Source organism: Diabrotica undecimpunctata, chromosome 5 (assembly GCF_040954645.1).
Source record: "Diabrotica undecimpunctata isolate CICGRU chromosome 5, icDiaUnde3, whole genome shotgun sequence".
Classification (NCBI taxonomy): domain Eukaryota; kingdom Metazoa; phylum Arthropoda; class Insecta; order Coleoptera; family Chrysomelidae; genus Diabrotica; species Diabrotica undecimpunctata.
Window position 1 is genome coordinate 88,478,843 of NC_092807.1, and position 15,869 is coordinate 88,494,711.

General features: G+C 32.3%; 1 protein-coding gene across 1 annotated transcript; it reads left to right on the plus strand.

Moving 5' to 3' along the window:
* The first annotated feature begins 1,475 nt into the window (after positions 1-1,475).
* PGS1 (Phosphatidylglycerophosphate synthase 1) lies at positions 1,476-12,385 on the plus strand. The gene is made up of 4 exons (XM_072532169.1): positions 1,476-2,402; positions 3,037-3,239; positions 4,829-4,995; positions 12,054-12,385. Exons 1-4 carry the CDS (start codon positions 1,583-1,585, stop codon positions 12,295-12,297), a joined length of 1,434 nt encoding a protein of 477 aa, XP_072388270.1. The 5' UTR covers positions 1,476-1,582; the 3' UTR covers positions 12,298-12,385.
* The last annotated feature ends 3,484 nt before the right edge of the window (positions 12,386-15,869 follow it).

The following is a 15,869-nucleotide window of genomic DNA, read 5'->3' on the forward strand; positions in this document are numbered from 1 at the left end:
ACCCCACCTTTGATTTTGATATCATCGGATTCTCCTGCCTCTGTACGGATAGATGATGTTTGATGTAGTAAAGATTGTTAATAATTCTTAGATCGCAGGTGTTTATTCCAATATTTGTTAATATCTCCATCAGCTTGTCGTGTTTTACTGTATCAAATGCTTTATGATAATCAATGAAGCATGCATAAATATCGCAATTCACATCTCTACATCGTTGAAATAGCACTTGTATGCTAAATAGAGCCTCTCTCGTACCCACTGCGTTCCGAAAACCAAACTGTGTACGGCTGATTTTTTCTTCGCATAGTCTATATATCCTTTGATGTATGATTTTTAGAAATAACTTTAAAATGTGGCTCATTAAGCTGATGGTCCGGAAATCATTGCAGGTTACGGATTTTGTTTTCTTTGGTAGAGCAATAAACGTTGACTTCAGCCATGATCTTAGTATTACTCCGTTTAAATATATGTCATTGGATATTTTTGTTAGTCGTTGAATACTGTTGGTGTTAAATAGCTTTATGAGTTCAGCATAAATATATATTGTCAGGTCCAGGAGATTTGCCATCTTTTAGTTATAATATTGCTTTTTCCACTTCATCTGATGGGATTGGTAAGTGGTAATTACATATGTAGGACGGAGGTTGTTTGGTCTTATTATTATCAAAGAGTTCTTGTATGTATTTGGCCCATATGCATATTTTTTTATTTTTATCTGTGATGATGTTCCCATGTTGATCTTTCAGTTTGCTAGCTGTGTTGAATTTTTGAAGACCAGCTGCTTCTTTTACCTTTTTATGCATATTAAATGTATCGTGTTTTTGTTTCAACAACTCTATCTCTTCACACTGCGTTTTTAACCAATTTTCTTTGGCCTTTCGTATTTCGGTTCTTATGTGTCTCTGATTATTTTTGTACATTCTTTTGTTATTCTTTGATTTTCTTCTTTTTTCCATGAGTTGCAGTATATTGTCGTTCATCCAACTTTTTCTCTTTTCTTTATTTTCTAATAAATGTTCTTCTCTGATCTTGTTAAATGTTTCACATATTGATGATGATTCATGATTCTTCTGGATCATATATTTGTTCCATGTTACTTAGATTTTCTGAAAGAATCCGTGCGACTGTCTCCTTTGTTTCCTTATCTTTTAGTCTTCTCATATCACATTTTTTGTTACTATTCTTTTTTGTAACCTTTTTAAATCTAAACCTAAAACCAACAATAGGAATATGATGTGACGATACGTCAGCACCGGGGTAACTTTTAACTGATAGGCATACATTACGGATTACGGAATATCATATACATAACCTAACTTATTGTTTACCAACCAATCGGTATTTAAGTGTAAAATCCACAACCTATTTAATTACGATTTTGTTCCATGGGTCGTTATTTTTATTTGTAGCCCATCTCTTTATCTACGATATGTACCGATAACCCCGCCATCTATTACAATATTACGAAACTAAGTACATCTGTATAATCTGTAAATTTAAATTAATTTCATTGCCTTTAAAAGAACAAAATGAGGTTATGTTTTGGTGTTACTAACTTATTATTAGTATCTTTAAAAAGAAAATGATTAGACGTTTATTTAGTGTCATAGAAACAACATTACATTCTGAACAAGCCTCGTATTCGAAATGTTTCTTTAAATCGGAAAATGCTTCATTTGGTTGGCTCCCTACAGCTGCACCATGTTTTCCTATAAACGCGAAAAACATTAAAATACTAACAGAACCAAAGGAATTTTATGATACGCTTTTAAGCAATTGCTGTAATGCTAAAGAACGAATAACTTTAGCTAGTCTTTACTTAGGAAATGGAACTTTGGAAAAGAAATTACTGGAATCCATTAGAAGTAATGCAAACTTCAAAAATAAAAGCTTAGATGTTAATATATTGTTGGATTACAGTAGAGGAAGTAGAGGTATAGCAAATTCTAGAACAATTTTACTTCCTTTACTGCAAGAAAATAGTAAAAGTTTAAGAGTGTCTTTATATCACACACCAGAACTTCGAGGAGTATTAAAACAGTATATACCTGATAGATATAATGAATTGTTAGGGCTACAACATATCAAACTGTACATATTCGATAATACGCTTATTATTAGTGGAGCAAACTTATCTAATGATTATTTCACTAATCGCCAAGATAGATATTTTGTTATTAAAGATAAAAGCCTTAGTGACTTTTACTGTAGTTTGGTTAACAAAATTCAAGATTTTAGCATGAATATAGACCAACATGACAAGGTTGGTTTATCAAAAAACTGGGAAATGCTGCCTTATGAGAGTAGTAAGGCCCAATTTGTGGAAAAGGCTTCATGTAAGATTAAAAATTTTATTCAGGATTATATGGATCAACAACAGTATTGTGCACAAGAACAAAATGGTAAGTATTTATTAATTAAAGATTATTTTAAACTGCAGTGTGTGGAAAAGGCTTCAGGTAAAATAAAATTTTTTTTCAGGATTAGTCCACCTAAATATGATGATATAAATACTGTTCAAGTTCTTTTAGCAATAAATAATGATAAAACCTTTCTTTTCTGTTATACAATACAGATAAGCCACTAATAAAAAACTTGATTTTTTATTAGAGTATTTTTTATTAGAGTTCTTCATATGAGAATATGATAAAGTTATGCAAATATGCTTCATCTTCTTTCCTACACCTATTACATAAAGTTGAAGAGGATTAAAATATTACATTTTAACTATAATAAATATTTTATAGGAATAAAAGTATACTTTTTGAAGAACAATTTTGAATTTGAAAACATTTTATGTTATTGTTAATATTTTTATGAAATGAGTTAAAAGAACTTTATAATAACTGAATATATTTTTTTGAAAGATAAATAATGTGAAAAAAATTATCAAATATAATTTTCTGGTAACATTAAATTCTTTAATAAATGATTTGGTTTCATAAAAATTAGAGCAGTGATAAATGTTGATTTGTGTTTTATACTAATAATGTTCTGAGTTAATTAATGTTAACTTGTGTATGTTTTTATTTTTAGATACATGGATATTCCCTTTAGTACAGATGGGACAACTCAATGTAAATCATGATGCTCTAATTACCAATAGAATATTAGCGGATTCTCCTCCAGGAAGCACATTACGAATCGCCACTGGTTATTTTAATCTTACCAAAGAGTATATGAACACTTTAATAGATAGTTGTCAAGCCAATTGTGATATCCTAATGGCACATCCAAAGGTAGGTAAATTTTAAGGTTGATTCATACCAACAGTCACAGGAAGATCAGATTACATTACAAGGGGCAACCCATTAAAACATACAGTCCAAGCAAATCACTGTAAGTCTCTTTCGGCATTCAGGTTGTAAGGTTGTACCTAATGTAAAACAATTTTTTACATTGCTATTTTTCATTACTAAGCAGTTTAGACTACTAATATTATACTAAATACAGTGCAACCTTAATATGATTAAACTGGAAAGAAATTAGAAAATATACAACAATAATTATTTTCTTACAAAAAATTGAACATGAACATTGAACTTATCAAGGCATGAATTATTGTGAATAATTGATACAGTACATTATATACAAGTTATAAGTTGATAAAATTCGTTATATTGAGGGTCTTTATATTAAGGTTAACCTTTATATACATATTATTATTTCCTGCCATGTTTTTAATTTTTGCTGAAAATCAGAGCATAATGGATATGATAAATCGTAAAGTAATGAAGTATCAGATTTGTGAATCTGGTTAGACACCAAACTGTCATTCTCAAGTCACATCAATCAAGTAACGAACAAGGCAATGAAAGTACTGAGATTTACTCAATGCACATCTATAGACCTGTTTTAGTTCATATTTAGAAGACTTTATTGAGATATCTAGAGTATGGATCAGTTGTATGGTCCCCATAATACAACTGTTACATTGAACAGATTGAAAGGGTCCAAAATAAATTTTTGAGAATAGCTGCTTTTAGTAGTGGATACCTACCTGAGAGAGAAATATCAGTATCAGTGGGTAAGAGACAGTATTGATTTACCAACACTTGAGTCAAGGACATTGTTAGATTTATGTTTCCTGCACAGTCATTAATGCTATTATAGATTGTTTTCAATTGTTATCACTGATTAGTCTCAAAGTACTCAGTAGAAACAACAGACAATCCAAAATCTTTTCAAAGCTATTTCACCACACTAATTATGGTATCGATGAACCAACTACATCAGCGACAACGACAAATAAATATTTTTGGCTCCAAAATTAGTTTATTTAGAAAACAACAAAAAGGTATCTTATAATAAGTGATCTCTTTTGCATGTCAATACTAATAACATGTTAATAATAGCTGTATTGATATTTTAAAAATTTATTGTTTTTAAACTATAGCTTTGTTAAAACTGTTGCAAATGGATTCTGTTAATAAATAAATAATCATAATCTTTCTTTATGAACCACTCAATTAATTTTTTGTCCTACATTGTTAACAAAAGTGACGAAAATATGATATAACAACTGAAAACAGGTGGCTGACTGACTGTCTCCTATTCACACCAACCCACCACGCCGATGGTCCAGTCAAGATCAAGTTGCAGTCTTGATCACTGGAGAAGAGACCGGACAGGCAGTGATCTTGAATGTACCATCTCTGACTGTAACGTGACTATTGGCATGAATCAACCTTTACTGCAGTATTTACTGGATTGTCTGACAATGCTCCCTGTACACTACAACGACAGTGTTGTAGTGTACTGAGTCAGCATCGGCCATTGTGTATTAGGGCCTTTAATAAATAAAGCAAAGTGTATTATTTATTTTTAGGCAAATGGATTTTTAGGTGCAAAAGGTCTAGCAGGAGGTATTCCCTACGCCTATTCGCAAATAGCTAGGAAATTTAGGCAATTGTATGAAGAAAGGAAACAGCAGCAGAGATTTAAGTTGTATGAATACCTGAGGGAAGATTGGACCTATCATGCCAAAGGTTTATGGTAAGAAATTGTTTAAAAATTAAAAAATATTTACTTTTTGTTGATTAAATTATTTTTTTATATAAAAAAAAACATGAACTGTCATCGTTATTTTGCAATTTGTTTTGTGCTGTGCTAGTTTCAATTTATATCTCATTTCATTATAATGACACATTGGGGCTGACAACCCTTTGGAATGAACTCTCTGAATACCTTATTACCATTAACTTTGAAAGAAAAGATTTAGGATAGATAATCAACACATCCAATATACCTCATCCTTAACTAGTAGGAGAAGGCGGCAAAAGATGACGATAAAGGATTTAATAGGTCCGATTAATTGTTATTCCACATGACTAAGTTTAAGAATTCCATGGAGTACCCAAAAACCCCCAAATTGACTCCACTACTCTTAGGATAGATAATCAACACATCCAATATACCTCATCCTTAACTAGTAGGATAAGGCGGCAGAAGATGACGATAAAGGATTTAATAGGTCCGATTAATTGTTATTCCACATGACTAAGTTTAAGAATTCCATGGAGTACCCAAAAACCCCCAAATTGACTCCACTACTCCAAATCGAAAGGATTGCATCGCACTTAAGCCTTTCAGTTAAATACATTTGCAAAGTACAGTTAATTTTTCGTAACCTATTACGGTCGAGATTCTTGTCGAAACTCGAAAGCGTACGTCCGTTGAGAAGGGAAGATCCTTACCGTTACAAATAATTCTCTGAAGGATTTAATATGCCGAAGCTCTTTTGTTCTGGGTTCCCTTAAAAGTAACGTTGACAAATATCCGATATATGATATTTTGCCTTTTTATAAAACTTGTCTCTATTGCACTTAAATAAAGAACTGTTGGTTGACGGTGTATTACATAATGCCCGGAAATATCTCGATTAATTATTCGTTCACCTGTTTGCCAAGTTGCGACTCACGTGGAAGCTTCAATATATATCTAGCCTAGACTTCCGTTACAGGCCCGGCTCACCCTAAAATATTTTTCCAAGTAAGCTTGAACAATTTGTTGTACACGGTTCCACTTATTAATCATCGTTAACCTACTTGCAAAACATATTTTAGTTAACTGAACGTAAGGTAATCACATGGTGAAAAGTCTAGACTGTATGAACTATGTCCAATTATAACGCAATCAATTTACATAAGTTCTTCACGCAGTAGAATACTTGTCGTATCGGAAAGTCCCATCTTTTGCACTAACACGCAACTCCAAAACGTTCCAAAATTGTCTGTAATATGCTGCATTAACAATTAATAGAACAACTCACAACAAAACACCTGAAAAGTTTAATAATATTGTGTCCTAAATGAGCTGATACATGAGTTTTTTAACAGGTAAATATTTATCTTTTCTGAACTCTTTTGGCTTGTAGCGGTGTACAACTTTACAGATATTACAGAGCAAGAGCCTAAGAAAGATCTTGATGACATTTTTCGAAAATGATTTGGACACTGCTATACCTCTTTTTCGCAGTTTGTTGAATTGTTTGTATGATATGTGGCAATAAGTTGTTAGTATTTCAATTCCCTCCAAACTTTTGCCAAAATTTCATTCGTGTCTTGGAGAATTGTTTGTTCTGCATATTTTCTTTAATTGCCGGGTCCCAATTACTGCTGCTCTGAAGAGTTCTATTGAATATATCAACCTTAGCACTTCATATCGCTGTCCCCTCATTATGTGTGCCAGATATTATACCTTCCTCGTGTAATTATTATTGTATTTATTATTTTGTATTCTTTGTCCATTTCTCGCAATACTTCCGTGTTTATTTTCTTCTGTATCCATGCTATTTTAAGCATACTTCTGTAACGCCACATTTCAAATAACTGTAACGTATTTATGTTTCTTGCTTCAGTGTCCAGCTTTCAAATCCATATTGTATTATCGAAAACATGTAACATCTCAGAGCTCTTACTCTGCAGTTCTAACCTAAGGTGTTTATTGGATAGAATTGTTTTTATTTTTTACAAACGCATTTCTTGCTATTTCTATCCTGGCCCTTATTTCAGTTGTTTGATCAATATCTTCTGAAATCCATGTTCCCAGTTATTTGTATTTTTCAACCCTTTCTATCGGCAAATCTCCCAAATCTATGTTTGTATATTTGTTGTCTTTGTTATTTTCATGTATTTAGTCTTTCTTATATTAATTTCTAGTCCATATTTTTCACAGTAACTATTTGTCTTGTTTAGTAGTAGTTGGAGTTGTTCAGCAGTGCTTACCGTAATCACGGTGTCATCTGCATATCTTATGTTGTTAATAATTCTGCCATTAATTATTATTCCTGCACTTTCTGATAGTAATGCTTCTTCAAAAATGGATTCACTATATACATTGAATAGTAATGGAGACATAATACATCTCTGCCTAACTACTCTCCTGATTTCAATTTCTGAACTGGGTTCAAACAAAGGTTTGTTATTATTCTTAAATCCCTTTTGTCTATGTTTTTTGACTGTAGTATTGTAATTTTTCATGTCTACTTTGTCAAATGCTTTTTCAAAATTAACGTAACAAACATGCACATCTACATTTAAATCCATGAATCTTTGAGCTATCACATTAAAAGCAAATAACACCTCTCTGGTTTGTAGTCCGTTTCTGAATTCAAACTGACTTTCCTTCTTCCAGGTTTTTATTTATACGACCATGTATTAATTTTAAGAATAATTCGAGAAAATGACTTATTAATGATATTGTTCTGTATTCACTGCAGTCTTTAGCATTTGTATTTTTAGGCATAGCCACTAATGGTGAAGGGTAACCATTGTTTCGGTATATGTCGTGTTTTGCATATTGTCCACTATAATGCCTACTAAACAAGTCTACTAAACAAGTCTATTAAACAAGTCTACTATAATGGCTAAGGTTTCATCATTTATGCATTTTAAGCATTCTACTGGGATTTGGTCTGGACCTACTGCTATGCCATTTTTGCTGTTTTTTAATGCCATTTTAATTTCCTCTTTAGACCAGGGTGGATGGGAGAGGTGGCATTCGGATTTTTGCAGAAATAGTTAGGTGATAACTTCAGTAATAATAATTAACTTTACTTTAAAATTACTAAAAATATCTTTTTTTTTCTATTGTCCTTACTTATAACTTTAAAACAATTCATTTTGGAGAAAAGTCGTAATAAAATGAAATAGCGGCAATTGAATTTTCTATAAGATACGGCTGGTTAAAAATGTTTTCATTTATTACCCTTGCTGCAAAATAGCAATAAATACAAAAAAGAGGGGAAACAAGCCTTTTCTTATTCAATGATTTTTAACCACTTAGGATCTTCATAATTCGTCTGGAAAATCTTCATAACATAATAAAACAGCATACTAAATTTTTTAATTGGCATAACAAAAACTATACTATATAGAAGTTTGCCAATTTTTTTAATTATAAAACACACTTAACTAACTAACGTACTTTATGGAATTGAAATTAAATTATTTGGACGGCCTCGGGAATCTTTTAAAATTATAAACAATTTTTTGATTATAAAGAAATAGAATATCTCGGTAACTATTAGTTTAAATTAAACCCAGATAACGTCTTTGGAGAAGACTTGGCAAGACGTTTCTTATAAAAAGTTCAATTACGAGTAGTGGTTCCTGAGATACAACCAGTTGAAGTTGATCGGCATTTGCGACGAAGTTATAAACAATAGGATGATAATCTTTAAACTATTAACTTTTTTATTTCGGAGCTCTTTCTCATTAAAAAATTTCCTATCTTAAAGATATGAAATAGATAACATATATTATAATAATAAAAATCATTGGAAAAACACTAAAAAATTTAGGTTGAAAAAAATTGAATTTCAAATATCAAAATGGCTATACCTAAAAAAACGTATTTTCTCGGCTTCCAATAAACCAATTTTCTTCATTTCAATTCAAATGCCAGAGATGCTTTAGTTTTTGTTATAAATAAATTTATTTGTACTCCAGTCGTCAGATACAAAATGCAACTGACCCTCTAAAAATAATACGAACAAGTTGAATTTTTCTGAGAATGTTAATTTAGGGACCCCAAAAAATATGCAAAAAAGTTTACTATTCCTGTCCCTCGGCTTCCACCTAAAACCACGCTCGTTGTAGGGAAAAAACAGAAAAAATCGATTTACCAAGAATCTGTGCATCATAGAAAAATATAGTTTGAAGCGACGCGGCTACACGCGTGAAATCAATTTTAAATAAAATTTGTTTTAATTCGACGGTAAAAATTCGATATCTTTTGATCAGAGTGTTCTATCGACAAAAATCAAAAAGCGTTTTAAAGGTGAAGGGTGCAGCTTTGTTATGCGATTTTTGCATTTTGCTGCAATTAAAGTCAGTGTCTATAAAAGTGTTAAATAAACATTGCGCGGTTTTTCCCATTTTTTACGTTTCTCATGAGATCATTAAAATGTATCACTTTCCATTAACCGGTCACTATGGAATTTTCATTCTCAAAGCCCAATCTTTAAAATCTATGGCATGAAATGTTGGTTTTTATTTTTGGTAACAAATGTGGGGCATTTGAAATATGCCTAAAAAACGCCGAATCTAAACGTTCACATTACAAACGATTGCACGTCACGAAAATACTTCCACGAAGACGGAAATTAGTGAAATTTGTAGCTATAGTAGGGTAGTTTATAAAAACGTACTTATGTAATCGGAAAAAAGCAGTTTTAAATGTTTTAGATCGTTTGTAATGTAAAAGTTTAAATTCGGTATTTTTTAGGCATATTTCAAATGCCTTACATTTGTTGCCAAAACTAAAAGCCAAAATGTCATGCCACAGGTTTTGAAGACGTAGCTTTAACATTGAAGTTTCATAGTGACCGGTAAAAAATGACAAAAATCGCGCACCGTTTATTTATTTAACACTTTTATAGAAACTGCCTTTAATTGCGACACAATACAAAAATCGCATAAGAAAGATGCGCTCTTCACCTTTAAAATACTTTTTGATTTTTGTTGTTAGTTGTTGTTTTACCGTTGAATTGATAAAAATTTTATTTAAAATTGATTTAGCGCTCGTAGCCTCGTCGCTTCAAGCGATATTTTTGGGAGAATGGTTTATTTCACACAAAAAGTGCTAATGAACATTTTTGTTCAAAATTGTCTCAGCTACATTTTTTTATTTGAAATATTTTTTACTGCGACGCACAGATTTTTGGTAAATCGGTTTTTTCCGATTTTTCCTCCACGAGTGGCGTGGTTTTAGGGGGAAGCCGGATGTTAGGAATAGTAAACTTTTTTTTACTATTCACAGTTTTACTAAGAATTAACATTCTCAGAAAAATTCAGCTTGTTCTTATGATTTTTAGAGGTTCCGTGGTATTTTCGTCTCTGACGACTGGAGTATAAATAAATTTATTTATAACAAAACTAAAGCATCTCTGGCATCCGAAATAAAAAGTAATGGTTTAAAGATTATCATCCTATTGTTTATAACGTCGTCGTAAATGACAGTTAACTTTGACTGGTTGTATCCCAGGAATCACTACTCGTAATTCAACTTTTTTCTATTATAAGAAACATGTTATCAAGTCTACCAAACGCCGTTTCCTCAATTTAATTTAAGCTAATAGTTACCGAGAATTTTAAAAGATTACCGAGGCCGTCCAAATAATTTAATTTCAATTTCGTAAAGTATGTTGGATAGGTTAAGTCTGTTTTATAAGTAAAAAAAATAATTGGCAAACTTCTATATGGTCTAGTTTTTGTTGTGCAAGATTTAAAAAAAAAGTAATTTAAAAAAAAATTATTGCAAAATTATTATGCGACATCTATTAAATCGATGTTAATGAAATTTAGTGTGCTGTTTTATTATGTTATGAAGATTTTCCAGACGAATTATGAAGGTCCTAAGTTCAATATAAGTGGTTGAAAATCATTGAATAAGAAAAGGGTTGTTTCCCTTCTTTATTTGTTTGTATTTCTATTTTGCAGTCGTATCGTATAGAAAATTCAATAGTCGCTATTTTATTTCATTACTACTTTGCTCCAAAATGAATATTTTAAAGTTATAAGCAAGAAAAGATTGCCGATTATCTTTGTTTTTATGTTAATGTCTTTCTTCCATTAAATCTAAAATTCCTCCGCCATCCATTGTTTCATTTTGGATCTGGTTGATGTCAGAATTTCTTTTTGGCTTTTATGTATTTCTGTATTAATAACCATTTTTTATCTGTTTCAGTATTTTGCAGAATCATCTGTCAGGCGTTGTCTTATGAGTAGGTTCCTTAATATACTTGCATCAATGAGTGCATTTGTTGTTCATCGTTTTATTATTTTCATTTTGAGCCTAATTTTGATCACTACTGGTTTGTGAGTTGATCCTATGTTGGCACTCGGATATGTTTCGCTGATATAATTGCATTCCTGTATCTTTGTCTAACTAATACATAGTCTATTTGATTTCTTACAATTTTCGCTTCTTGATCTGCTGGTGACTTCCATGTGTATAGACTTCTCTTTGGCAGTTTAAACAATGTATTCGCTATAACGAAATTATTGTTTTTGCAAAATTCGATAAGACTATCATCCCTTTCGTTTCTGTTGCCCAGGCCGTATCCTCCTCTACATTTCTCTCCTCCTCTGTCGGATCTTGTTTTCCGAGTTTTATGATCAGTAGAGTGTTTGGTTATGATTTTTTTAGTCATAATGATTAACTAGAGATGCCCTTCAGGCGTTTAATGCAATAGTTTCCCGTTGCCTTATGCATCTCCATACGGTTGACCTTTTCTGGTTCGTCCGTCTTTAGAAATGATTTTTCATTTGTTGGACAAGAAGGTGCCTTTTGACTTACCGACTCTTCCACCCCAAAGCTGTTGGTCAGTAAGTGGGGGATTGCTTATACCGACAATTCCTCGGTCGTCGATTCACCGTATAGATTATGTCAAATTTCATTAATAAACCCAAAAATTTTTTAACAAAAATGTTCTATGGATAGATGGCCATTTCCGTCGTATTCACTTCACAAAATTAACGGCCACAAGAAAATCTCACATCTATCAGAGGAGTTTTTATATATTATATACAGAGTATATTTTTTGACAGGTATTATCCACCCGATAAGAACGTCCCAACCATGACTCTGATCGGCTCGCCGAATTTTGGAGAGCGATCAGTAAAACGAGACTTGGAAACTCAAGTGGCCATCGTCACCGAAAATCCAGAGCTACGTAAAAATCTGGACAATGAATGTAGAAAACTTTATAAACTTGGAATAGAAGCAGAAACCGATAGAAAAGTTCCTATTTGGGTCAATACGTTTGTAGTTTTCTTTAGAAGCTATTTTTAATATATTTTTGTTTATTTATGGTATTGTTATGTTTTAAATATAATTTATTGATGTTTTGTTTATAAAATACATTGATTTTTCAATTGAATGCCTGTTCTTTCTTTTATTCCTCATTAATGAATTTTCCTTTACGTTGTGAACACTATATACATATGCCTGGTATGCCTGTATTTTTTCCCAGACTATGTGTCTTAGTTTTACTAGTGTCTTTAGTATTTTCAATATTGGAATGGACACCAGCTGGTAAAAGACGACGTGGAAGACCAAGATCTACATGGCTACAAGAAGTAACAAATGATCTCAACAGGGCGGGCGTACGGCAATGGAGAGAAAAAAACAGAGATAGGAAACAGTGGAGAAAAATAACAGGAAAAATTAAATAAAGAAAATGGGGACTGATCTACCTCGTAACATAGATCTAGAGAGCTTAAGCGGCGTAACCCCGTGTGGGGTGTTTAGCCACAATATATAATATATGTGTCTTAGTTCTCGCTGCGGCTATTATTTGTCACATACTTTAGCTGTTGATATATAGACACACAGTATCCCAAATACCCAGTCGGTTGTGGCCAGATATTAGAGTTGTGTAGTTATAGATACCGTAACAGTTTTAGCAGTTCTGTTCTCTTTATGAATGTAAGAAAGCTCTTTCACAGCACAAAATTAGAGAAGTATTGCAGCACAAGGTAACGTTTAGGAAGCAGTTTCAAAGAACGACCTTTGAAGCGTTTCTAGATAGCTACGACGTTGAGATGGAGGAGAATCCATAATCTCGACCAGCAAGCTCTTCCTTCGTCCTGTAAAACTGCTCGACTTCCCGAGCACATGCAAACCCTACTCGAGTAGGACTAACCAAATACCTCGAGACATTTGCGAAAGCAATGAAAAACTCCCTGCGAAAGCAATGAAAAACTCCCGACTCTTTTAGTAAATCCACAAGCTACCGAAAGGAGTTCCCCAAACTGCCAAGCATCGCTAAAAAAACTCCGACAAGGAAAGCAAAAAACTCTCCAAAAACGTCATAACGGCCACGGATCGTTTCTAGGTCACAGACTTCCAGTACCCATCTCTTCAAAACGCCCGCTACGATTCTTCTACAAGATCATAGATATCCCTGATGAATTCAGCACTTAAAGGAGCTTTCCTAATGCACAGGAACTGCTGAATTGTTTACAAAAACAATCAACAAATTTTCATTATAAATACAAAGAATAAAATATGAAACGACACCAAAATTAATCTTGTAGCTAAAGTTAGTAGGTCAGAAGGTGAGGCGGAAACGTTACATATAATAATAATTTGAAGCAAGGCCAAAGTATAAAGGTATAATTTAGGGGAATAATGTACAGAATATAAGAAAATTACTAGAAATTATAATTAAATATAGGGAATAATTGTGTATCATATGGTATAAAATTGTAGTGCTTTAAGATCTAAAAAGCTAATAAAATTTCATTGAACTATTATATAAACGCTGCTTTTTAAAATGTAAATTATATATCCGTTTAAAGCAGTTTTTTAGGCATCCTGTTTAAATGAAGTTTTTTTCACACAATTGTGACGTCACAATACGGCAAGAAATTTAATACTAGATTGGCTTTTGAAAAAAGCACTAATAAAATTAGCTAATTTTAGATGAATTTTAATAAAACTTCAATATTCTGTAAAGGATATGGAAGATAAATCATTTAGCAAAGTGTAGCATTTTTAATTCAGCCTGTATATCGAGGGAGCCGAAAAAGATTCTTAATCTTTTTGCGTTTCTAAGATTGATAATCCAAACATTTTGGAGTCTGTTTATAATAAGCAAATTTCTCTTTCGTTTGATATCAGTTCCGTCTATACGGTGATGAGTGCTTTAAGACCCGGCAAAATATTTTTGGTATTCCGTAATAATCTTGGTTTTTTTGCCAAATATTTGTATGTTCCTACATATATCAATACCCTAGTGATCAAGGGGAATTGTTACACCTTTGTATTCAGCTAATTTGTAGGTATTTTTTATTAGATAGTAAGTTATAATACCGATATCTTGATAATTATGCTATAACTGATGTAATGTCAAAGTATTTTTGCCAAATTTTGCCATTTAAATTCACCTTTCAGCTTTACCCAGTTATAAAGGTATTCCATCTAATTTTATGAATGTTTGTTTAAAACCTGATTTGTCTAAATTTACATTTTTGTCTTCTTCTTCAGGTTCCTTCTATCGAAGGTTGGAAATCATCATCGCTATTTTAATTTTATTGGCCGCGCTTCTGAATAATTCTAATGAGCTGCAACCGAACCACTCTCAAATTTCTTAGCCAGGATATTTTGCGTCGTCCTGGGTTTCTTTTCCCTTGCATAATTAACCTAAGTAATACGTATTTCTCGCCCCTCATTATATGACCCAAATATTGAATCTTTATTTCACTTATTTCTTGTTCTAATTTCATGTGGATTCTGTTATGTATGATTTTAAGGAAGGTTTTCAATGTGTGGCTCATTAATGCAATTGTCTGATAGTCATTGCAATCTTTAGCATTTGTGATTTTTGGAATCGTTGCAAAAGTTGAGAGAAGCCATTCTTTGGTTATGTGTCCCGTCTTGTATATGGAGTTAAAAAGGTCTACCAAGACATCAATATTATCTTTATCAATTATCTTCAATAGTCCAATTGGTATATTATCGGATCCTGGAGCTTTTCTACCTTTTGTGTGTTTTATGGCATAAATAACTTCCTCTTTCATTTCTGGTCCCGTGATTTCTCCGTCAACTTCTAATTGTTCTACTTTTTGGTCATAAAAAAGGTATTCAATGTATTCTTCATCTACGTAATTTGTCTTGCGTTTCAGTTATAGTGGTACCATCTGCATTTATTAATATCCCGATTGGTTTGTTACGATTTCCTGAAATGATTTCTTTAACCTTCTTATGGGTGCTGAAAGTGTCATACCTTGCCTCACATTCCTCAATTTCTTGACATTTAATGGACATCCATGTTTCCTTAGCTTGTTTTATTTTTATGTATTTTTCTTTCGTCCATCTCTTCGAAAATTTCTTGTGTCATCTATTCTTGTTTGGCAGCTTTTGTAAATGTTTTCCGTCCCACAGCCTCTATTGTGTTCTTTATATTCTTCCATTTTGTTTCAATATCTGTAGTGTTCTTATTTTGTTGTTTTATTTCTTGGATACTCTGATTTATTTTATTTCGAGTTTCTTGGTATGTATTTGGTTCTCTTAGTTTATCAATGTATATTTGTGGTCTAGATCTTTTCATTAATGGTTTTCTCAATCTTACATTCATATTTGCTACTACTGGATTGTGGTCCGAGTTTACATCTGCTCCAGGGTAAGTCTTCACTACTGTAATAGAGTTCTTGTACCTGTTCCTTATCAAGATGTAATCTACCTGATTTCTTATAATTCTATCTTTGTTGTCTCCAGGAGCTTTCCACGTGTAGAGCCGGAGATTTGGTAATTTAAACATTGTATTCTTAACTACCAGTTCTTCTGTTTGGCACATCTGAATGAGTCTTTCACCACGCTCATTTCGTTCTCCCAATCCATACATTCCAACACAACTCTCC

What these genes read in the sequence shown, in the direction of transcription:
- PGS1 (XM_072532169.1), top strand. Translation starts at nt 1,583, where the DNA reads ATGATTAGACGTTTATTTAGTGTCATAGAAACAACATTACATTCTGAA. An exon ending in TCCTAATGGCACATCCAAAG is followed by an intron (nt 3,240 to 4,828) that starts GTAGGTAAATTT and finishes ATTTATTTTTAG; the next exon opens with GCAAATGGATTTTTAGGTGC. An exon ending in TATCATGCCAAAGGTTTATG is followed by an intron (nt 4,996 to 12,053) that starts GTAAGAAATTGT and finishes ATTTTTTGACAG; the next exon opens with GTATTATCCACCCGATAAGA.